Source organism: Rhynchophorus ferrugineus, unplaced genomic scaffold, assembly GCF_030347505.1.
Source record: "Rhynchophorus ferrugineus isolate W39M unplaced genomic scaffold, kcgeb_rfMv2 rfM4, whole genome shotgun sequence".
NCBI lineage: Eukaryota > Metazoa > Arthropoda > Insecta > Coleoptera > Curculionidae > Rhynchophorus > Rhynchophorus ferrugineus.
In genome coordinates, this window is record NW_027472583.1 from 28,242,930 (window position 1) to 28,268,034 (window position 25,105).

At 31.7% G+C, this 25,105-nt stretch overlaps 6 protein-coding genes across 7 annotated transcripts in view; 3 read left to right on the forward strand and 3 right to left on the reverse strand.

Moving 5' to 3' along the window:
* LOC143194776 (angiotensin-converting enzyme) overlaps positions 1 to 16,535 on the reverse strand; it is a 38,003-nt gene extending 21,468 nt beyond the window's left edge. The window contains exons 1-5 of one of the 2 annotated variants that reach the window (XM_076401468.1): positions 16,018 to 16,535; positions 15,427 to 15,634; positions 4,168 to 4,317; positions 3,872 to 4,109; positions 3,625 to 3,810 (exon numbers count right to left, since the gene is read on the reverse strand). In XM_076401468.1, the coding sequence (XP_076257583.1) occupies positions 3,625 to 3,810; positions 3,872 to 4,109; positions 4,168 to 4,317; positions 15,427 to 15,627 (775 nt within the window). In that variant the 5' untranslated portion in view covers positions 15,628 to 15,634; positions 16,018 to 16,535. Of the gene's footprint in view, positions 1 to 3,624; positions 3,811 to 3,871; positions 4,110 to 4,167; positions 4,318 to 15,426; positions 15,767 to 16,017 lie in introns of those variants that run through there. The other variant, XM_076401469.1, reaches the window with a different exon arrangement.
* Positions 16,536 to 16,801: 266 nt separating this feature from the next.
* Positions 16,802 to 18,802, forward strand: LOC143194779 (transmembrane protein 127). Its single transcript, XM_076401472.1, has 4 exons — positions 16,802 to 17,365; positions 17,419 to 17,586; positions 17,664 to 17,798; positions 17,859 to 18,802. The coding sequence occupies exons 1-4, from the start codon at positions 17,143 to 17,145 to the stop codon at positions 18,023 to 18,025; spliced, it is 693 nt and encodes a 230-aa protein (XP_076257587.1). The 5' UTR covers positions 16,802 to 17,142; the 3' UTR covers positions 18,026 to 18,802.
* Positions 18,760 to 20,043, reverse strand: LOC143194777 (nuclear receptor-binding factor 2). The gene is made up of 3 exons (XM_076401470.1): positions 19,856 to 20,043; positions 19,302 to 19,797; positions 18,760 to 19,249 (listed from the first exon to the last, which is right to left on the reverse strand). Exons 1-3 carry the CDS (start codon positions 19,883 to 19,885, stop codon positions 18,954 to 18,956), a joined length of 822 nt encoding a protein of 273 aa, XP_076257585.1. The 5' UTR covers positions 19,886 to 20,043; the 3' UTR covers positions 18,760 to 18,953.
* Positions 20,044 to 20,520: 477 nt separating this feature from the next.
* On the forward strand, positions 20,521 to 22,052 carry boca (LDLR chaperone boca). The gene is made up of 4 exons (XM_076401473.1): positions 20,521 to 20,661; positions 20,722 to 21,447; positions 21,502 to 21,737; positions 21,796 to 22,052. Exons 2-4 carry the CDS (start codon positions 21,301 to 21,303, stop codon positions 21,968 to 21,970), a joined length of 558 nt encoding a protein of 185 aa, XP_076257588.1. The 5' UTR covers positions 20,521 to 20,661; positions 20,722 to 21,300; the 3' UTR covers positions 21,971 to 22,052.
* Positions 22,053 to 22,296: 244 nt separating this feature from the next.
* Positions 22,297 to 23,866, forward strand: lwr (ubiquitin conjugating enzyme lesswright). Its single transcript, XM_076401474.1, has 4 exons — positions 22,297 to 22,436; positions 22,919 to 23,118; positions 23,170 to 23,313; positions 23,395 to 23,866. The coding sequence occupies exons 2-4, from the start codon at positions 22,920 to 22,922 to the stop codon at positions 23,532 to 23,534; spliced, it is 483 nt and encodes a 160-aa protein (XP_076257589.1). The 5' UTR covers positions 22,297 to 22,436; position 22,919; the 3' UTR covers positions 23,535 to 23,866.
* On the reverse strand, positions 23,678 to 24,824 carry LOC143194778 (uncharacterized). Its single transcript, XM_076401471.1, has 5 exons — positions 24,543 to 24,824; positions 24,373 to 24,491; positions 24,224 to 24,322; positions 24,046 to 24,147; positions 23,678 to 23,950 (listed from the first exon to the last, which is right to left on the reverse strand). The coding sequence occupies exons 1-5, from the start codon at positions 24,822 to 24,824 to the stop codon at positions 23,881 to 23,883; spliced, it is 672 nt and encodes a 223-aa protein (XP_076257586.1). The 3' UTR covers positions 23,678 to 23,880.
* Between the last annotated feature and the right edge of the window lie 281 nt (positions 24,825 to 25,105).

Below are 25,105 nucleotides of genomic sequence, written 5' to 3' on the forward strand. Positions count from 1 at the left end.
CAATCCTCCCATTTCTTCGCTTTGCCTCGAACGTTTTTGAAAGGTATATGATAATTTTTAGGTTATATTTGTATACTCTGGATGATCCTCGTTACGATATAGCCATATACCATCGTCGAAATCACACAAATTGTTCGCTTAAAAAGCTTCGCTCCTTGAAAATACGATTATTTTTAACTGTAGATTATTTGTTTTACAAAATATACGTATTTAATATAAAATTGTAGAGTTATGCTATTTTCACAGAAATATAGTTTAAAAACATAGTGTTGCGATGCAATTATATTTATTTATGTTTAAGGAAATTATTTAATTTTATGTTTAGGAAAAATATAATATTATTTTTGTATAGTTCGGCGGTCTAATTTATTAGACCATTTAGCACATAGACATTTGTGACCTTGGAAAAGAATTATGACTTGAGACAATGTAAATGCAATCCATCATATTGTATCGAATATCTGGTGAGGTTAGGTTATAATAGGAAAGGCACCACACCTAGAATTCGCATGGAACTCATATATCGAAAATATCAAACCTATAAAATAGGCTATATGTGCAGAGTAAATAAATAATTGAAGACAACACATTCAATTACGATGCACCGTTCTTATTTGGATCTAAACATCCTGACTGAATTTTAAGAGTTTTAGAGTTCAATATAGTTAACCTTTTCTGTGGATGGAATCCTTTATGCTAAACGTCCAAGAATATTCTTTTCTTTTTGTTCTTTTTATTGTCTTAGTAAACTTTTTCAATTATATCTGTGATAATTGACTGTATATTTGCTCACAAGCCCAAACTGACGCAATGATACTTGATGATAAATTTTTTATCAATATAATAAGCTCAAACTATTACAAAATAAATATATATGTTTTATTCTTTGTGATTCCACAATCTGCCCTATAGGCAATAAGTATTTCTTATGTCTATATTATAATTACATAACATGCAGAAAATCACTTCATTAAGCGATCTTCTGTATAAAATATTATCTTAATTAATTAGTCTTATTATAAAGCTTCAGATCAGGTGGTGTTAAACGTTTTAGTCTACGCACTTCATTATCACGTCGCATATTTAGCTGATTAGCGAGTACATTGGGATGCACTGAAACTCTTTCGAAGTACTTCACATAAACACGTTGAATTACACTCGTTATAGATTCTAGAGGAATATCGCGTTGTATCACTTTATTTGAAATATAGTACGGAGCACCAACAATGGCACGCAACACTTTATTTTGGAACCGTTGAATGATGGATATATTAGATTTCATAGCGGTACTCCATAGTTGGATTCCATATGACCAAATAAGCTTGAGTATAGACTCATACAGCAACACCTTGTTATCTAATGATAACCTGGATTTGTGCCCAATGAGCTAATACATTTTATATAATACAAAAATTAAAAAATTAGATAAATTAGGGAACAATATTTTAAATAATAAACATATAAATAGTTTCTTGAACTGGATTATTACCTTAAGTTAAAAATGATACAGCTAAGGTTTTAAAATGTGTAAATGTCCTCTGTATTTTAAAACATGCAGGTCGGTAAAAGAGCGAGTCTTTTTGTTCATATTTCCTTGATATTAATTTTTTTAAAGCAGAAAAAGGCATGTACCATTCAAGAAAATCATAAATAGTTTCGAATTTTGAATCAACGAATCTCGTAATTCTATATTTCAGACGTTTTTTTATTTTCGGGGCATTTGTGTTTAGTAAAAAGGTTTCAATGATAACGTGAAGTTAACTGGGCGAGATTGCCACTTCTTTGTATTTTTGGTATTTGTCGACTTTGGGGGTACCCAGCAACAGAGACAATTGTAAATTTGTTCACAAAGTATTCAAGTTTTCTATTCTATTCTATTTAACCTATTTACTGTATTTTATTTTATCTTAATTTTATTTTATTTATTTTTATCCGTAATTCTTAAATTAGTTTTAGATCAAAGATAACAGATTTTATAGCAGAAACTGACACCGAAGTAACTAATGTATAGATAACTAATGTATTAATAATTTGAAGCATACGCCACTAATACCATTAAATGGTTCCTCCCGAATGATGGTGGCAGCGTATCTAGCGTTTTTGCCTTTAGCTTTCTCCTTTGTGCGGATTACACGTTCATACCTGACAAACCGGCAGAACAAGGATATTACTTATTTCGTTACTACCTACAATATCAAAATTATTTGAGAAACTGCTATTAAAACGTATTAAACCATTTATAGAAATACCAGATTTCCAGTTTGGATTTCGAAATCACCACTCGACAATCGACCAAGTGGACGTGGAGAGTAGCAGCGCTTTTTTAAAAAGGCATTCGAAGAAAATAAATACTGCCTTGCAATATTCCTGGACGTCTCACAAGATTTTAACAGGGTATGGCTATGGGATTAATATACAAAACAAGCAAATTGTTACCGCGGAATTACTGTTTACTGTTGGAATAATATCTTTTCGAAATAAAATTTAGTCTGGCATGAAAGGGCATTTTCAATACTTAAACTTCAATACTTTCGGCTGGAATTCCACAGGGTAGTGTATTAGAACCACTCCTATATCAGCTCTAAACTGCTGAAATCCCAACGACAAAAGAAACAGTACTTGGAACATTTTTCGACGACACAGTTATTATGACAAAAGATATATCTCTGTCTAAGGCTGTAGAAAAAGTACAAGTAGCGGTCAACAAGATCTACAAATCGACTCGAGACTGGAAAATACAACTTAAAAGCTGCAAATCTGTACATGTTATGACCTAAAATCAGAGATTGGTTCATAAAGTGAATCATAAAGCCAGTTTGGACCTATGAAGTGCAAATATGGGGTTGCATTAATACATCAAACTAACTAGTACAAAAGCTGCACTATGACCTCGAAATCAAATAGATACATGAAGTGATCCAATATTTCGCATTAAAACGTGAAATAAGGTTACTAAATCACGTGTAGCAACGTGGAAGCAATACAGCTACTGGAAAATACGCAGGAAATCAGAAGATTGAAGCAAACCAAATCACACGAACTTGTTTAGTGTATAAGTGCATTCTTAACTTTAGCTTAAGTAGATTAGTTTTATTTTAATTTGGAAAATACATATTGATGTATTAATACCGCACTCGCCTTGCTTGTGTATGAATTTTTATTAATGCAAATACAACAGAATAGTAGTAATAAATAAAGTTGTATTATTGTATTATTATTATAATAATTATTTGTAAACTAAGATTATAATAAGCATATCGAATATAAGATATAATTAATAAAAATAATACACATTCATAATACATTTTCATTTCGTTTTCAGAACTGTCACCCGACCACCTCAACAAGATCTGGTATGCTTAGAATTAGCTTTATATATTTATTGTGTAATATATGTTAGCTATCATTTATTTTGATCTCCATGTTTATTTGATTAAGATGTTAATTTCTTTTGTTTAGATATCATTTTTATTTTGGCCACAAGTTTAAATTTAGCCCTACAAAGGTTTCAAAAGAACCAACCTATAATTTCAAAAGATGTATCACCAACACATAATAAATTTGTCATATGTAAATAAATATATAAACAGATAGATGGTAATGTAAAGAATGCAACATACTTACCCAGTAAATAAATTGGAATTTCTTCAGTATCACTAGTCACGTTATAAAATCTAAATAGTCTAATTCGAACGAAGTCGTGCAGTTTCTTGTACAGTGGTTGTAACTCCTGCCAAAAAGCTTCAGCTTGCGAGTAAGCTTCTGAGTAGTCATTCAAAGCATTCCAGTAATCTTTTGCATTGTCAAATTCTAAAATATGTAAACATTTTATACAGATAATTGTCGGTTATTTCCTGGATCCGTTCCTTACCGTTCAATGTGGCCGCTTCTTTAACTAGTAGCAAGTTTTCGGAGAAAGATTCGGTCCAGGTCGTGTTAAAAATATCCTGCCAAGCGCTCCAGGTTAGTTTCAGCTCAGTAAAATTCCTCGAACTGGCGATAATATTACTGTACTCGTTTTGGGAAATGAAACAATCTGATGATTCATCAAGACAAGGTAGTTTGGCTTGAGCCGCGCGTTCTTCCACGAGATTGATAAAGGTAACCAGCTATGGACGTATTGAGAATGCAAAATTTCTATTGTAATAAATAATTACAAAGACTTACACTATTCGAACTATTTTCAGATAACAGTCCATCACCAGGTTTAACGTGATACGTCCAATTCCTCTCTAAATCACTCGAAACATCTGTAAATTCTTTTAATATATCGGCGTGGTAATTCAAGACGGACATATAAGTTTTTTCAGCATCAACCTAGAAAGACACACGTTATATATCAGTAAATATATCCATCGATATAACCAAATATCACATTTTCTATTTAAAAAGTACATGACATTATTATTACAACTAATTATTAGCTACAAGAATCCAAAGTAGTTTTGTACATAACAGGTCAACTGAAAAGTCCCCGGCTTGACACATAGATGGCGCTACTAAAATTAAATTCATATGTTTTTCAGTTAGCCATAACCCTCAAAAGATGCGTGTATAAATTTAACAGCTGCCGGATTATTAGTTTGTGAATTATAGCATTTTGAGTGAAGCAATTTTTGTTATTGTGAAAAAAAAATGGATAAAAAGGAATTTCGAGTGTTGAGAAAATATTGCTTTTTGAAGGTAAAACATACAGTTGAAGCAAAAACTTGACTAGATGCCGAGTTTCCGGACACTGCCCCATGAAAATCAACCACCAAGGATTGGTATGCTAAGTTTAGACGTGGCAAATGAGCACCGAAGACGGTGAACACAGTGGACGCCCAAAAGAGGGTGTTACCGACAACAACATTTAAAAAATCTACAAAATGATTTTGAATGACTGTAAATTGAAACTGAATGAAAAAGCAGATACTCTAAAGATATCAACTGAACGTGCACATCATATCATTCCCGAATATTTGGATATGAAAAAGCTCTGTGCAAAGTGGGTGCCGCGCGGGCTAACTTTTGACCAAAAACAACGTCGAGTTGATGATTCGGAGCAGTGTTTGAAGATGATCAAGTGTAATAAACCCGAGTTTTTGCACACATATGTGATAATGGATGAAACATGACTACATCATTTCACTCCGAAGACCAAACGACAGTCATCCGAGTGGAATGATGAACCCGCTCCAAAGTGTGGGAAAACAGTCGGCTGGCAAGGTTATGGCGTCTGTATTTTGGGATGCGTATGGTATAATTTTGGATGCGTATAGACTATTTTGAAAAAGTAAGGACTATCAACAGCGACTATTACATAACGTTATTGGATAATTTGAAGGATGAAATCACTGCTGAAAAACAGCTGCATTTGAAGAAAAAGAAAGTGCTGCTTCACCAATACAATGCACTGTGTAAAAAATCCATGAATTGGGCTTCGAATTGCTTCCTCGTCGACCGCATTCTCCAGATTTTGCCCCAAGCGACTATTTCCTGTTCTCAGATCTCAAAAGAATGCTCGCTAGGAAGAAATGTTCGTCGAATGAAGAAAGATCGTCGATCGACGAAACTGAGGTTTACACATGTCATCTGTCTTGTGACTAAAAAAAGACCCAATCAGTGACTGAATAATAAACAATAGGTTACAATAGTTTACAACTATGACTATTAATGTAATTATTTAAAAATATTAATATCTAAGCTGTAATGTTAAATAAAGTCTTGTTTCACTAAGAACAGAAATTAATAAAATCGTTAACACATTGAATTCCCCGAATAATGTAATAATGTAATAACGAATAAGAATAACAAATCGTTCTGACAATAAATTTGGGAATTGTTTATATAACACTTGTGTTGAAGCGAAGAAAACTATTATAAACCTTGAAACTTGTTAGATATCATTCATGTGAAAATGTGATATTAAGAACATAAATTTTAAGCTGGAAACTTATGTGGTCCCTCGCAATATTTTAATATGTGCTTCCGGTTTGATACTCTGTTTAATTACTAAAATTAGCACATATTTCGCAATCGTTATATCATACAACTGCATCGATTGTATACGAATGTGTAAGGTGGAAGTTTTTTTACTGAGGCTTTATTTTTTATGGTTAACAAACGACAATTAAAAAATCAGGAGTATTGTTTCCAATCTATATCAAATGCGTATCAAAAAAATCAACGAAATAAAAAAAGTAACTCTGTCCATTTGCCATGACATTGTTTTCACTTTTATTTGGAATAATAATGCCAGCAGTCCAAAATACACCACGTTGTTTGCGTAATCTCAAAGGTAAACCAAATCAAAATTTGTGAAAATATATTTTTGTGATCAACAGATTTTTTCTGAAATGTTTTTATAATATTTTCCAACACAATCAACAACAATATAAAATCTACATCTTTACAATATCAATTTGATACTACATATCAATAAATTATCTATCACAAGAACATAATCAAGATTTCATTTCGGCCTATTAATTCATTATTTGTTTTAGATTAAAATTAATTAATTAAAATTAGTTAATTTTAATTAAAATTAAGTGATTTTAATCCAAATTAATTAATTTTAATTTAATTTAACACGTTAATTTTAATTAAGATTAATTATTAGGTTTATATTGAACATCGTACATTTATAACAGTTTTTGTAACAAAGTTTACAGGCTTTCATATTGGAAAATGTTCGTCTCAAAAATATATAATATAGAAAAATAATTTTAGAAGCCAATTTTTTGGGATGCAAAAGAAATTTTGTTCATTAATTACCTCCACGTTGATAAAGCAATAAACGCAAATTATTACTATAAACTCTTAGATAAATTGAATTCCAACATTTGTAAAAATAGATAACTGTTCCTATAACATAAAAAAGGAGGTTCATCAAGAGGACAAAAATATCGTTAAGGTCAATAAATTTGACCAATTTAAACAGCCATTTTATGCTCCAGATTTAGCTCCCTTCTGGTTATCCTCACATGTCATAAAATTCTTAAAAAATAATGTCCACCAAACTACAGGACTTGTCAAAAAACCACTAATAGTTGGATTGAAAAATATCGGAATTATACTGAAATATAAAATAAAATGACAACTATATATCCGTATTTTCCATATTTCCGTTTCGTGAAATTATTGCGAATTGTTGAACGCGCGATAGTAGTGTTAAAGTCGAGATAACAGGCAATACAAAAACAAACAACATAACACCGAAGAAACAATATACGCATTCCAATAGAAGTTATATGAAAGATATGTTTGATTAATTAGATGAAAACAAGTTGTTGTGGAAGAAGATGGCAAAAAAAACCAAATAAAAAATAAAATAACTGTAATTATTAGATATGCCAATTAATTTTAAATGATATTTATTAAATATTATAAATTTGCGTGTTTGCCATCACAAAGGAAACTTTATTATCATCAAACTATCCTTATATACATAGAAACAGATGAATTCCGCTATAAAAAAATATTGTTCAAAGCAATTCAGTGTGTGAAGTATTTTTAACCGACTGCAAAAAAGGAGGAGGTTCTGTTTTCGACTGTATATTTTTTTTTAATGTATGCTCGCCGATTTCTCCGTCAGTTATTGACCGATTTTCCAAATTCTTTTTTTATTCGAAAGAGTGCATTTCCGAGGTGGTCCATTTCGAACCAAGTCAGGATCTATTGGAGGTAGGGGGGAAGCAGAGGGAACCCTCAAATTTCACGCCACGTACATATTTTCACATATTTTTTTATCTAAAATATTCAGATATTTGTGTATAATGTTATTGCTGAACTCATGTAACGGAAAACTGGAAATCGTACAGTGTGGATGTACGTAGACAAATTGTAGGCAACTGTTTCTAGAGTGTAACGGTTAGAGCGTTCAGCTCACAGGCGGAGGTCGTGGGTTTGATTTCCGGCGGGGATAACAACTTTCTGTTGTTGTTCTAGTTTGCTTAGAACATTTCTCAAATCTCTTAGGCTAGTTAGCGGACCCCGGACCTGAAGCGTTCCTTATTCTCAATTATTATTTCTTTATACTATTGGCCTACTTATTGTAATACTTAATAAAACAACTGCGTAATTTATTGAGTAAATATATAACACTAAAATGATAAAAATAAAATATTTTTAACAAAAAAATTGAACCGACTTCAAAAAATAAATAAGGAACTCAGTAAAAGGTAAAAAATAATCAAACTTAGATTTTTAACACAAAAAAAGAACGTTTCAAAACAAAATATGTACATTATAATCGTTGTAATAACTAAATAAAAATAAACAAAAACCTTATTTAACCTATCTACCACTTTATATTCTATTATATACACAATTTAGATTAATATCTACCTAAACATATTTATCTATTTACAATATTATTTTAACTACTACCAGATCAGTTTGAAGTCGGTGCCCAGCCCAAACAATACAAAAATAATAATATAATTTTGTGACATATATACAAAATTAAATTACGAACAAAACAAATCTAATTTGTTGCTCGTACCGACTTCAAAGTGGCCAGTTGGTAGTAGTTAAAATAATAATATAAATGGATAAATAGGTTTAGGTAGGTATTAATGTTCTGGAATAATCTTTCCTTTTTATATTATATTATTAAGCCTCTTTATGTATGACTTCGCAAAACCTTTCGAGATTATCTGTAGTAAACTTATAATACTATAGGTGGCAACATATTCTATAAAATTCGTTCTTTCGAAGCAGTATGGCCATATTGTCAGAAAGATTAGAAAGTAGTAAAAAATTTTGGAAAATATAGTGGTTAATAAATATTGTGCCAATTTTTCTCAATAAATACCTTTTGATGAATAAATGATGATGAATAAATGATGATGAATAAATACCTTTTGATGTGAACAAATACTAATAAGTAATAAATATCTTTATGTTCAAAATTACAGAAACAAACGATAATACAAACAAAAAAAAATAGTGACAGCTTTCATTGAACAAGTCCCCTTCATTTAGAAGTAGGAATCGGTGACCCTATTCTAGCAAAAGAACATGCTATTGACCTTCACAACGTAAGGACTTCGGACGAAAAATTTAATCGAAAAACAATAAAATTCCTAAAGAAAACTATCGATAACCCAGTAACCTTGTGAGAAAATAAACAACACTTAATTACAACACTAGACATCATATTTAGTCGACAACAAATCAAAGATCTCAAGATTAACCTGAAAAACAAATAAGAATCTCGGCGAACCGTATAGAACTAATTCCACTCGAATAGCCGGGTACAGCAAAGACGGTGGCTTCATCCCTTTGCGTAAACAACAAAAGACGTGAGCGGGACGTTCTTAAGGAGGCTGATTAAAGTTGTATATTCTCTCAACAGGCAATATTTCTGTTAAATTGTTCCCCAAATTGTAACTAATCTCCACTCACAATAAGTCCATTCACTGAACGGAATAAGGGAGCAGGTCGTTAAAGGACGACTAATCTTGTAACGAAGTATCAGACAATGGAGGGCATATTTGACAATCAAGGCTATTGTAAAAGATATGTATGTGTGGAATACCCACGAAACGATGCTGGCCTGAAAGGAAACCGATCCCACCCAACTTGATCTAACATACATTAATATTTGTAAATTACCAGAACATCCGTGGAAAGCTGCTACGTATAGTCTCCTAAATCTTGACTTTTAGTAATATTTTTATTTGACTATGTACTTTGAAATGATTTCATCCGTGTTATATTAATCGCATCAACGATAAGATATATATTATGAATCATGATTAATTTTTAGAAATTCATGTCCCACACATTAAAACGAATAGGAATATGACTTAATTTTAACAGATTTTTCAAGATATTTTAAACAAAACAATAAAAATATTATACAAAATACAATTCATAGCCGCCTTACATGGGCTGAAAAGTCGCGGACCTAATACATAGATAGCGTGAGTTTTATTGTATTCACCACTTTTTCAATTAGCATTAACCTTTAAAAGAAAGCTGTTAAAATTTCATGATATTTTACTGACAAGTTTGTGGGTTATTGTGCTAAGAGTAAAACTAACAGGTCAATTGAAAAGTCCCCGGCCTACCATAGTAAAACACACGGGTGATACACTAATTATAGTGACCCCCAACTTCTCGATGCCACTTTTGTAGTACGATTTGTCCTTTGCTTCAAAATAGGGCCCAGTTTTGTTGGTCACCTCTTCATTCGACGAAAATTTCTTTCCAGCGAGCATTCTTTTGAGATCTGAGAACAGTAAATAGTCGCTGGGGGCCAGATATGGAGAATACGGTGGATGACGAAGTAATTCGCAGCCCAATTCATGGCTTTTTGCCATCGTTTTCAATGACTTGTGACACGGTGCATTGTCTTGGTGAAGCAGCACTTTGTTTTTTTTTTCTCAAATGCGGCCGTTTTTCGGCGATTTAGTCCTTCAAACGGTTCAATACCGCTATGTAAGAGTCGCTGTTGATGGTCCTTCCTTCTTCAAGGTAGTCAATGAAAAATATTCCATGCGCCTCCCAAAATACAGACGCACTAACCTTGCCGACCGACTGTTGCGTTTTCCCACGCTTTGGAGCGGTTTCATCGTATGCAGTCCACATAGATGACTGTCGATTGGACTTCGGAGAGAAATGATGGAGCCATGTATCAACCATTATCACATATCGGCACAAAAACTCGGGTTTATTACAATTGATCATCCTCAAACACTGCTCCGAATCATCAACTTGTCGTTGTGTTTGGTCAAATGTGAGCCCGCGGGGCACCCACTTTGCACAGAGCTTTCTCATACCCAAATATTCGTAAATGATATTATGTACACGTTCAGTTGATATCTTTAGAGTGTCTGCTATTTCATTCAATTTCAATTTACGGTCATTCAAAATCATTTTGTGGATTATTTTAATGTTTTCGTCAGTAACAACCTCTTTTGGGCGTCCACTGCGTTCACCGTCTTCGGTGCTCATTTCACCACGTCGAAACTTAGCATACTAAACCTTGGTGGTTGATTTTCCTGGGGCAGTGTCCGAAAACTCAGCATCAAGCCAAGTTTCTGTTTCAACTGTATTTTTTCTTTTCAAAAAGCAATTTTATTAACACGCGAAATTCCTTTTTATCAATTTTTTTCACAATAACAAAAATTGCTTCACTCAAAATACTATTAAATTCACAAACTAATGATCCGGCAGCTGCCAAATTTATAGACGCATCTTTTGAGGGTTAGGGCTAACTAAAAAACATGGATTTAATTCTAGTAGCGCCATCTATGTGTCTGGCCGGGGACTTTTCAATTGACTTGTTAGTTCTTGAGATAATTAATATGTTTTAATACACAAATATTCATTATTTTAGTTAATGTTATATATCAAATACATTTCTCATCTTATATTGATAATACTGTGAAAAAAGTTTTAGTAACATATCATTTTAAAATTATTCCCTTCACTCTGTTATAAGAGAAACCTGATAACTTAATAATTTGAGGTCGAATTTCCACCACAGAGCTAAACTTAGTGCATATAGAATCGTTAACTGTTAATAAAATGATCATTTTAATGATAAATTGGATATCACATGGATTAAAGCTGAAAGACATTGCTAATGAAGCAGAGTTCCTTTGGATTTTGGCGATTTCCAGGGCCAAAAAGAGGCTTTAAAGATATCGTCATTTGAAAAGATTATTCAACTCAACAATCCTTTTTAAAACAGGAAAAAGGTAGGTATAGAATTACTTTGTAAAGGACGGCAAATAAATTTATAACCCATTTGAGATGTATTCCAAATACCTTACTATTTTCGAACTACAATTGACTCCGACAATATAAATTTAGCTCAATTACTACTTATGCATTTATACATGTAGGTGTATTTACGCGCATATCTTAAATGTTTCAAATAGAGGTAAATAATTTTATCTTGCTTAGTATACAGTATATATAAAATTAATTATTCACGCCATAATGACTATAATGAATAAATTGCATAATATGAATAATATTACATAAAAAAAGCTATTATTAGTTCACCAGCCATCGAAATCAGTATAATGAATAAATTGAACGTCTTAAAAATATCATTGAAATCAATAATAACGTACCAGTCAAGCTACAATGCTTGGGAAATTTTCAGAACTTTTGTATTACACATTTCAACAGAACTTTCTTCCTCTATAGTATAGATGCATTGAACGAGATGTATTTATGAATTGTAGAAATGAAACTTAACAGCGTTATCAATATTTTTTTCTAAATAAATGCCCCAATATCTAACATAGTTCGTTTCACTTCTTGGAACTTTGTTGAACACATCAGGCAAACAATATTGTACTATTCTGTAATAAATGTCTCCTGCTCTTTTTGAACACAATATTTTCCTCATTATTATCTGGTTTCTACCATCATAAACAGTGATGCAAGGATATATCGGATAACTCATAATTATTGACATTCATCAAAAGATATGGCTTATGTTATACGACCACTCGAAGTCCCGAATGTAACAAAGATAACGAGTTTTTTTTTTATTAAAAATTGACTTTATTGATCTATATAACCTCCATCAGGAGCCACACTATCATTCCAGCGCCGCTCTAACATTCCAGTACCACTTTTGTAAAACGATTTATCCTTTGTTATTTAAATTTAATTAAATTTAAAATAGGTCTCAGCGATACCTCTCCATTCGATTTTTTTTTTTTTTTTGGCGTGCAACCGTATTGGGGAGTCCTGTTACGGATACCTGGTAGGGAAGACCAGCAGGAATAAGCGAGTTGGACTGGTTATGTGGAGACTGCCTCTGGACTACCCAATAAGCCCCACCCTATCAGCTGATCAATGACCTGATATCAATGACCCTAACTGATACTTCTCAGTGTTAGTAAGGAGGGTGTCCGTAACCGGTAACACCGTTAAGAGGCACAAGAGCCAGGCAAGGACGTGGCGTCGTTATTACACCACGCAGCTTGCGGTACATGAGTTAATCGCTCGCCGGAGAAGGTTGAGACAATTTGGAGTTAGAGCACGACGGGGAGCCCATGCTCCATTCGAGTAAAATGTCTTACTGGTGAGCATTTTCTTAAGGTCTGCGAACAATCAGTAGTCACAATTCGAAGTTTAATTCATGTAGTTTCGCCATTGTTTTAATATACTTCTGACATTGTGCGTTGTCTTGATGAAACAATGTTTTTGCCATAAACGGTCTTTTCTTTGCAATTTCCGACTTCAATAACAAGTTCGAGGTTCACTAGTTGCTCTCCACTCAGATGACGACCGTTCTGATTATAGAGTGAAGTGATGGATCACTGTTTTATCCATTGTCACATATCGACGCAAAAATTCCGGTTTGCTACGTTTAAACATGGCCAAACACTGCTCAGAACCATCAATTCTTTTGTTTTTGTTTTGAGTCAACGGTGAGCAAACGCGACACTCACTTTGAACAGAGATTTCTCAGAGTCAAATGCTCATATAATATAAAACCAATACGTTATTTTGATATATTTACGATGTTAGCTAACTCACGCACCTCATTTGGACATCCACTGAGTTCTGCATCATTTACAACAGATGATGTTACTGTGTATTAATCCTGTCGGGTACATTTGCAACTAACTTCACGCTAAGAGGCTTCACTTTTCAGTATGTGTCATTTTGTCAAAGTGTGAGCCACAGAGAAACAGAGATTTAACTGTATAGGAAATTTTGGGAAAAAGTTTCGCAACGTCCAACACCTAGAACTCGCTACTTTTAATTTATTACTTGCTTTAATCGCTATGCTAAAGGCCGCGACGGGATCTGATTGGCTCACTTCATTTCTATGGTACGTTTGTTGTACAATCTGGGAAGGGTTGTGTACTCGGATGCACAGAGAGTAAAAAAATGCAGAATCGTTTTCGCGCGAAGAAGTATTTGGCTGTCATTAAAAAATGGCTGGCAATGTTAAAAATCCAAAACTTATAGTGTTAAAGTATCCTCAATTTAATAAATACCTGAGGGTTCATTTCATTAAAGAAAAAAAAAGTGTAATTATCTGAATAAATATATTGGCTTAATGCTGTTTAATCGAGACAGTTTGGATTTTTTTTTATATCTATTAGAACTCATGGATTCAGGAATATACATCCTTGGGTTGGTATCAGCAGAAACTGTTTTATCCAAATTAGAATCTCCAAAAAGAATAGACAAGCAAGTCCAAATATGTTTTTTAAAGGAAGTACACTTGATAGAAATGATTTTTTTCTACTGTAAACCTGATTTATTTCTAAGAATAAAGAAAAGAAAACGCTCAGTTAACCTAAAATGTTATAATAATAAGATAGCTACAATAACAAAAGTTTACTATTTTACAGTTTGGAGACAATCTACGAACAAGATACCCTTAGCGTTCCAAAAAAACTAACACTTTCTGGCCTCTTCAATATGTATTTTAAAGTCACACTTGAATATGTTTTCGTTACAATCTTAACACCTATATAACATTTTAAAACGCTTTAATGGTTGTTTCTTTAAAATATTCAAAATATATGTAATTTAATCATGAAATTTTAGATCGACTTTGTTAATGGTTGAACATTAAAACAGCGACGAATTTTTCGTTTCACTGTTGACGAATAGATGGTTAACTTATTCAACATAGTATTTCTGGTGGCTAAGTTTCTAAAGCTAATACTTAATTGTTCTTACGCCAGGTGCAAAAGACTTGGAACGCAATATTGAGGATGTTGTATATGATGATGTATCATCAAGTGGGCCAATCAATACCGTTCACTATAATCAATTAATCGACTTGAACTAAAGAATAATCAAAAAGTGGACAAAAAACGAGACAGAAAAGTTATTTTGCAGCAAGACCACGCATTTTGCCTTACTTACCGAATTTGACTCCACTCGATCCCCTTAATATCGTCTATTACACTTTTAACCAAACCCTCTAACAATTATGAAGATATCAAAGAATTACTTTTCATAATTTTTATAAATGAAGCTTTTTTCTGAGAAAAAAAAACACTAATAGTAATACATTTAATAAGTCAATGTAATATTTCATAAATAAAATAAGAAACAATCCGCGCCAATATTTGCATAATACATTAGTTTCATTAAATGTTTAAAACTAGTATTAAATTTTATTAATTGCTGCACTGGAAAACTTAATTATTGAAAGTAATGATAAGGAAATGTAATTAAAAACATTATATAAATTTAAAGTATGACTAATAAAAATAGATCATTGATTAGTAATTTGTCGGTTTGAACATATTTTTATGAGACTATTCTGGACCTCAAGTATAAGGTCGAATAATATGATGTTTAATTTATAGGCAAATCAAAAACGACCAATATTTACTTCAAATTTAAATAGTTATTGTATTAGAAAATAACAGGCAAATAGTATTAATTTAAAAATTTACTTTTTCTTATATCAAAAACAATAACACATTAACTCACCTTTTTTTGAAAGCTCTTTGTAACAAAAGCGTTCTTTTTCGCAACGGCCATATCCTGACAGGCATCGGCCAATTCCAGATCATCCAACTGCAATTCGGCAACCAACCTTTCCTCCTCCCGGTCCTCGTCGGCGCGTGAACACACCACCATCAACCCCAAAAACACCAATATCGCACACCTGGTCACCATTGGTGTCCCCATTGTTCAACTGTAATAGCGGACAACGCTCTGACATTAAATAGCATCGACTTTTTCGATAAAAGTTCCAGCAACAAAGGAATTCGTCAAATATATATTTATAATACGAGAGCAAAGGTTGAGAAAGCGAACATCAACATCAAGTAGCCTTTGCTACGTAACGTCATTGTTTATCGCGTCACTACAAAACGTCATTCTTAATGCATTTATTACTTTGAATGACAAGAATATTTTCTCATACATAATCGTAATCAATTTGCCAGAATTAAAATCACATTACATTATACAAAACAAGACATAAGTAAGCTTGGCAGGTTTATCTAATAAAGATATCACTTGTTTGCATAATATTTAAATGAAATGATAAAATAAAATAAAAATCCATAATATTACCTTCTTAAAACGTCTATTGGCCAAAATTAAATGAATATTATCGAACTGCACGTTTAAATTGCATTTTCAGTCGACATTACGATAGTAGAACCTGAACCACAAAAACCACCAGCGCTTGGTATAATGTGTACTGAATTAAACAAAAATAAGTTAAAATACTTGTTCCTAAATCGATAGCGGCGGTTATCTATTATCACGTTTGGCTTAATCTTAAAATGATTTATTTTTGACATAACCTCTACTTTTCACATCCCCAGCCAATTAGATGACAGCAAGTAAAGTAATACAACTACAATTTCTAACCAAAGGTTGAATCGACGGGCCGAGAACAGGCCCAGCATTGGGTCATTATAATTCATTATTAAACAAACTTTGGACACAGTTCATTCTAAAATAGCATTCATATATATTCCTATATATTTAACTTCAAATCTAACAACCATCTTTTCTATGCTAACAACCCATCAAATGCGCTTAAACTATACTGTAACACCAACAGCGATGTCTTAATTCACATTGCATAAAGAAACTCCTGTATTTTTATCTAAGACAATATAAATAAGGAAACAAGAAAACTTTCTCAGTCTTGCCAAAAATGCCAATATTTAAAAGACTAACCTTAATACTAATTACAAAATATATAAACTCTATATTTCCCAATACCAATTTAAATATTAAAACCCCATTGTCCAATAAAAACCAGGTCCAATTCCTAATAACTGTATCTATTCGAATATACTGTAAATCCAAGCCATATTACGGCAAAGAAGAATTGAGAACTGTCATTTATCCGAATGTCAACAAAAATAAGTTCTATTAAATGTGTTCTATTGTGGTGCCAGGAAAGTATTAACAATACACTGGCGTAGAGCGTTTAAAAATATATATAAATCGATGGGCGTTATAGTATTAATTACCGAACCAGTGTCATAATGCGTCAAACCGTATTCGTGCAGTGACAACAATAAGAAAGCCAAATTGTGTCTTCACCAATTGCATAAATCTATTGTCAAAATATCGCAAATTTCAATAAGGACTAATTACTTTTGCGTTTTAAGTGACAGAGATATCCACTTTTGAAGCAATTTAGTTTGGAATCTGATAACAGTGATATTTACAGTCATTATGTGCCAAATAAATTGGCGAAATGTACAAGAATTATTTTACCAGAAAGATGATGAGAGAAATCTTATATCAGCAACTTTTCACATGTTCAGTATTACACTCATCAGTATGTCTTTAGTTGATCTAACATGGTTCAGCATTTCAGGAGATGTTTGTATACCATACTTGACTATGGGACAATTCTTTTGGTTTGGATATGTTGACAAAGGAATTAACTATTACTGTATGTTTTGTTTTGGTTTGTTATGAAATTTAATTTGATATTTATTTTTTTAGTGTATGACTGTATTGATTCCACCATTGTTAACATAATGAGAATCATAATACTGTTATGCTTTATGGCCATTATATTTTCTCTTATGGGATTCTTTTTAGACATCATTGGCCCTAGAACACTTATCTATAGAATGTTTAGAAGATATTCTGTTGCAGGTACAGCAACAAGTAAGTAAAGCATTTAAATTATTCAAAATATAAATTAACTAATATTAAAAAACTAATTTTAATTTATCTTTCCTTAGTTCTTTTTGTAATGACTATTATTACTATGTCATATTATGTTGTTGTACTTCTCCAAGACAGTATTGCAGATAAACCATCCAAAAGTTACTATGAAGTGTCTTATGGCTTTGGGTTTTATTTAGTTGCTTTTGCAGGTAAGTACTAACTCTTCGATTATATATTACTTCATATTTAATTAATCAATTTTATCTTAGGAGGAATAGAAGCTGTTGGTCTCCTATTTAGTCTCTTTCTGCCATACAAATCCCCTCATCAAGATGATGACCGATGTTTAATAGATGGCTTTGATGATATGAACCACTTTCAAAGCCCCACACCTCCACCACCCTACTCACTACCACCTCCACCATACACTCCTTGATTTTTGTTGTGAGTTAACTTGATACCAAACTGTTTATTCCCTTGTATTATCCTGTACAAAGAATGTATAATTAGCGCATTAGGAAGAGATTTATTGTATATCCAGAATTATATTTTGCTATTGTATAGATACAGAGCCAATGTGATAAGCCTCTATTTTTTCTAGTCCAAGAAAAAAAGGTATATATGTTTGTTATAGGGATTGTTTCTTGAAAATTTTATTTGTTGGGTATCAAAACATATCTACTGATGTCACTACCTATAGTCAGTAAAAATAAATATTCCATTAACAGAAGTACCTTGATTCTTAATATCTACTTATAACCAAAGAGGACAAAATATATAAGTATAAGCTTGTTATCTGTTATTCCCATATGTATATAAATACAAAATCCATAAATATTATCCATGTACTATTTAAAGAAATAATCAAAAATGTATAACACATTTAGATTATATTAGTAAATTTACAACATTATCCCTAATTTTGAATATAAGTTAGAGATGGATAAATATTAGGGACTATAGTATATATATATATATATATATATATATATATATATATATATATATATATATATATATATATATGTATATATATATATATATATATATATATATATATATATATTATATAAAATACTCAATTGTTAAATCTTTGACACTGATGAATGTGTCCTTATCTGGAATATAAGCCTACGTTTTGTAAAAGTTGTGTAAAAAATGAACCACTAGTTTTATTTTCACTTTTTTTTAATTAAACTATGCTCTAAAACAATGCTGGTATTATTTTATGAAATGAATTAAACATTATTATAGATTCTTGTACTTATCAAAAAATTGGTATAAAGAATAAATCCCCCGCATAAACAAAAACAGATATTGTCAATTAGTTCTTTCTTTAAAAATATTAAGGCTAATAAAAGTCATCATTCTCTCCTCAACAATTTAGTGCTAACTTCAGACACACTAAATTGTCTCAGGTTTGACATATCATACATTGGAACTTGTAGAAGCTCCAATTGGGGTAAACCACTTAGAGAAGGGATATCAAGTTCTGCCGGAGGATTTGATTTTGGAGATGTCCCACCACTTGATTCAGTAGAGGATATTAAACTGCTGTTTTCGTTCTCACTTTTAGATGATCTTACTAATTCTAAATGTTTAATATGTGCTCTAAGACTTTCAATTTCCTTATTTCTATCATCAAGCTGTATTAAAAGACCTGAAAAAAATTATTAACTAAATATATTTAACATGCGTTCACCTACAATTACCATGCACAGATTCTCTTAATTGTCCGCTAAGCACTTTCAACTCTTCAATCACAGTAGCTTCATCTTTTGGATGTTTATTACCAACCAATTGAACAGACCCTTCATCACCTTCCTCAATAGTACTGTAAGTCTGTTTATCATTGGTTGCTACTCCTTTGTTGCTCAAATAATAAATTAAAGAGTCATGTGTCTCCATAGCAAGAAATATTTTTGCCTCTAGATTTTCTGCCTCCTTTTGGGGAGTTTTGGAAGGTGTCATGCCATTCATCTTCTTTTCCTTTTCCACGCGTTCCATGTAAGCTTTTTTTAATTCTAATAAACGTATTTGCCTTTCATTCCACTCCCTTTGCAACTGCATTGATTCAAACATGATCTGATTATTTCCTAAAGCCATACATGCCTTAAACAGTTCGGCAGCTTCTTTATGGGCCTCAATTGCCTGGTCATATTTCTTGTGCCGATTTAAACTTTGAGCCTTCCGTTCTAACTGATGAGCCTAATAACCGAATTTTATGTTTATAAATAAAAGAAAAGAACAAAATTATATAATTTACTCTATTGATGGGGGCTTTATCTACATCCATTTTATCAAGCTTTTAACACAGAGATTTTTATCTGTAAATACTGTATAAAGAAAATAAAAAATATTGTACTAAAATAAAATGAACTTGACTGAAAATTGACATATGAGAGCCTTCGTGCTCATTTTTTTCTATATATGCTCATTATTCTTTGTTTTCTTATGGAAGCATATTTATTGTTAGGTAATTAAAATCAAAATTTAAATATCCTATCTTATCACATATGCAGTAAAATTATACTATTTGTCCCATTTATAAATTCAAACCGTACAACAATAGCATCGATGCAACCAAATATACACGGAAGACAAAGAATAATTAGGTCAAATATTAAAAATAAATAAATTAATATTCAAAAGTCTCATAAATAACATTATAACAGAATACATTTATCTTTAATTACCATATATTAGACATCGCCTTAATGCAGCTTTCATTTTTTGTAGTCGAGCAAATTGGTTTACCTCAAGGTGAAAGAACATGTTTCGCGATTTATTAGCGTAAGCAAACCTACTCATTACTTGGTAGAAAATAGTATGGAATAAGGTGTATGAAAGTATATTTCATGCAATACTTTTAGTAAAACTTATTAATATATTTCTAATAATGAGTGGCAATGAAAGTTAAATAATTTCATTCAAATGATGCGAATATTTGTAATCTATGACTTGTTCTGATAAGGAATATAATGTTATTAGATCAGACTGTAATCATGTTTTCGCTGTTATCAAGTGGCCGCGGAAAGGTGTGGTAAAAAATGGCAACCAGAACGTACTTGGGTAAGCCATATTATTCCTAATAGTTTTAGAACATTTCTTATAGTGACTTTTGACATTTAGATAAACCCAGCCTGTGGACTGTCATCATAACGGCTATCCTTATAGTTTTCATTTTGGTTACCGGCATCTTAGTATGGATTTTTACAAAGGAAATTGTATCTAGGATCATTTTGATCATCCTGATATGTGTTGAATGTATATTGGGAATATCTGTTCTCACATATCTAGAAATTCGACGAAAAAAAGTGCAAAAGGAGAACACAAAATTAAGCAGTGTAACAAAAAGCGACTATAAATATAACCAAGTGAAACCAAGCGCACCAACATATCCAACTGTGGACTATACAAATCGCAGCACCTTGCAAGCATAAGAAATATTTCATCGTTTCTCACACATTTATATTTTTATACACTAATGATAATATCTGTAGCAAACTAATTTATAAAATTTTATTATTTATAGTATAATTACTCGTTACAAATCAAACTGATAAGAAATTATTTGTATATCATCCTTATCTTGATATAGTAGCAACTAAAGCGTTTTGCTGGTTGCATAATTTCTCAGGTTTTCATATTGTTGTGATGACGTAGCAAATGTGAGGTTACGTTTCCATCGAATAAGAAATATTAAAAAAAATGCAAAAATTCTTTATTAGTGTGATAATTTTATTATGTATATCTAAAGTATATTTGAAACAACCAAAGGAAAAGCCAGAATGGGCAAAAAAGGATATCAGGGATTATACAGATGCTGATATGGAAAGACTACTAGATCAATGGGAGGTACAAAACTGAATTAATATAAGAAAACAAATTTCTATGCTTAGTTATGTTTAGGAAGATGAAGATCCTCTTGAACCAGATGAACTTCCTGAACATTTGAGACCCATGCCGAATATTGATTTAACAAAAATTGATCAAAACAATCCTGAAGCATTGTTACAACAAACAAAAAAAGGCAGGACTCTAATGACTTTTGTCCAAGTGGCTGGTGACATAAGCAGAGATAAAACAGAAGAAATTACCAAGCTTTGGCAAACTAGTCTCTGGAACAGTCATATACAAGCTGAAAGGTAAATGTAACAAAATTTATTTCAATTTGACTCATGTAAATTATATATAATATTTCAGATATTTAGTTGATGATAACAGAGCAATTTTCCTATTTAAGGATGGTTCACAAGCATGGCTAGCTAAGGATTTTTTAATTGAACAAGAGCTATGTGAAAGTGTCACTATAGAATCCAAAATTTATCAAGGAAAGTTTAATCCTAAAATGGGTACTGTTGAAAAAATTGAATTGTAATTTGCTTATCAACCATTTCATTTATTTTCAACTGTTATGTTTTTACTCTTTTTTAGTACAAATAAATTCTGTATATTTTGTGTATCAGGTGTATAATATGCAGTACTCTAATTTTCTATGCTAATATATATATATATATATTCTATGCTATATAATAATTAATGCGCTGCTGGCGCCATCTAATAAAAATACCAATAAATAAGTTTAAAAATAACATCTTTAGCATATTTGAGCTAAATATATTATGAATCATTTAACTTAATAAAACGTAATTTTTGATGTCTAATAATTATATATACACAGTTTTAATGTAATACTTTTATATAATAAATTCCTTCTTTACGATGACAGTGATATTGTAGATACCTATAATTACCGTCATTAACCTCACTCTGAAAAAAAAAAACGAAAAAGTTCTTTTCTAAAGTTTGCATATATAAGATAGTAAGCTTTCAAACACAAACAGGTAAGCAAAAAATACAAATACAATTATTAACCAAAATCGTATTTTACTAAAGTAAAATAAATAAAAGGAAGTAACACATTATTCATTTCGCGGTAAAATATCTAATGCCTAAACAGGGTCGTTATAAAATATATATGGCGGACGTACGTATACACACTTTTAGTTAATAAGGTGTTATTTTTTATGAGATTCAGTATTCTTCAAAGTAGTTTCACATAATGTTGCACTAGTGTAACTGTTTTCAGCATTTAGGGAGGAGCTTGGACTATTTTCAACTGAGTAAAAGCTCTCCATGCTGTGATTTTCGGGATTTCCTGCATCTTCTTTGTTAGATATTAATGTATCTTCTGTTTTAAGTGTAAATTTTCGTGGTTTACTCTTATTTTTTGCCTCTGGGGACGGTTTTAACTTCTCAGATTGTGATTTGGTGGATGACAAGTTGTCAGTCATTTTAAATATTGCCACCGGTTATTGAATTTCAGGATGTCTGGCATTGCTGCTGGTAGATTAGCTGAGGAACGGAAAGCTTGGCGCAAAGATCACCCCTTCGGGTTCGTAGCACGCCCCTCTAAAAACGCAGATGGTTCTTTAAATCTCATGAACTGGGAATGCTCGATACCTGGAAAAAAGGGCACCCCATGGGAGGAAGGACATTATAAATTGAGAATGTTATTTAAAGAAGGTACAATTAAGTTATTGGATAATATAATTCCTATAATATATTTAATCATAGATTATCCAACCAGCCCACCAAAATGCAAGTTTGAACCACCTCTTTTTCATCCAAATGTATATCCCTCTGGAACTGTATGTTTATCTTTGTTAGATGAAGAAAAAGATTGGCGTCCTGCCATTACAATAAAACAAATTCTTTTGGGTGAGTAAATGTTTTTAATTGTTTTACATTTTAAAGTACCTATGTTTTATATCTATGTTATTTTATTCCTACTGTTAAAAGGGATCCAAGATCTCCTTAATGAGCCCAATGTAAAGGATCCTGCCCAAGCTGAAGCATACACAATTTACTGTCAGAACCGTTTGGAATATGAGAAGAGAGTGAAAGCGCAAGCCAGAGCAATGAGTCACCAGGAACTGTGAAATTGTAAGATAAACATGAAAAAGACTTTTAGGTTAGGTCTACCTTGAAATCCTCCTTATACCCTTACATATTGAGGTTTTTGATCTAAGTAACGAGCGCATTTATAAGTTAAATCTTCAAAATACTGATTTTAATAAAGAAATGATATATAATCATTTTATTATTTATACAATTAAAGGAGTATCATTTCAATTTATAAATTTTAAGATTAGATTTTTTACGTTCACTTTTCTTTATTCAAAAAACCTACAGTTCTTTTTTTTTTCTCAATAAATTATAAATCACATGTTTAGAAGGGTACTTATAATAAATTAATGTTTTTACAAAATCACTTTGTTTCAATTTTCAACACTCCAGATCAGTCTCCTGGTTTTCATAATGGATTGAAAAGCAATCTCTAAATATTCCATTACCTCTGAAAATTATGTTTATGTAGTTAACTTTTAAAAGTTATAAATCATAACTTTATAACTAATTTTTATCAATGGTGAAATAGACTTTTTAAAATACCTGCAGATGGTATCAGTTATATTTCCACATGAATCTAGAATAGTAAAGCCAATAGTTTGTAAATTAATTCTTGATATATATAATTGGCACAACTCCCGTAACCTAAAAGATTTTTTCTCAATTAAGTTTCAGCATTAAGTAAGTGAAAAAAACATGAAGAAAATTAATAGAACAATACTTTTTCGTCCAGTTACCATCCATATTAGTTTCTACATGACGGCTGCATCGAAAATCATCAGTTAAAATCGTTTTGTTTTTATACTCTCGTAGGTCGAAACTGAAATCAGTTATTTCTCTCATTGAATATCTCTCAAACAAGTCAAATACTTTTTAAATCCTGAGCTACACAAATTCCTTACTGTGTCCATGATGACATGCGTGAGAACACTTTTCTTCAATGGTTCTGGCTCACATTCATAATTGAGATTTCTAATTATTTTTTCGATCTATAAATAAATAGTCACTTTAATAATGTTCACCCAGTACCATAGTTGAACCTGGCGTGCCACAGCAAGGCAAGCGACGCATTTAATACAAAAACTACCAAAAGGCTTGCGGGGTACATAATTCTTCAACTCCATGCGATAAGGATTAATAATTTTCTTTGGGTCTGGAAGGGTGTAGTTACAAGTCAGACACATGCAGTTCTCGTCGCAGTTTTGCGAGGGTATTGGTTTAATTTGAGGAGGGGCTACCTCTTTCTGACGTTTAGTCTTTCCGAATAACAGAACAGGAGAAAAAAAGATCAAAATAAATGTAAAAAATAGTATATGTCTCATTATTTGATGGGTTTTGACTGACAGCAAATTTATAGTTGTATTTCACGTCACATTTGGCTAAACGAATCCTCTTAAATTTAGTAAAAAAGTATATTATTTAAGACGGTGTTTGGAGAATTAAGTTGTGTTCTGTTTAATTCAGTTTCATAGGAAGACCTTACCATATCAAAAACGAAATATTTATTTACTTGAGCATAAAAATACAATTTAGCTTTTGCAACCTACGAATTAATATACAACAACCGTCGTAAAACTTTTTTTACATTTTTACAAAAACATGT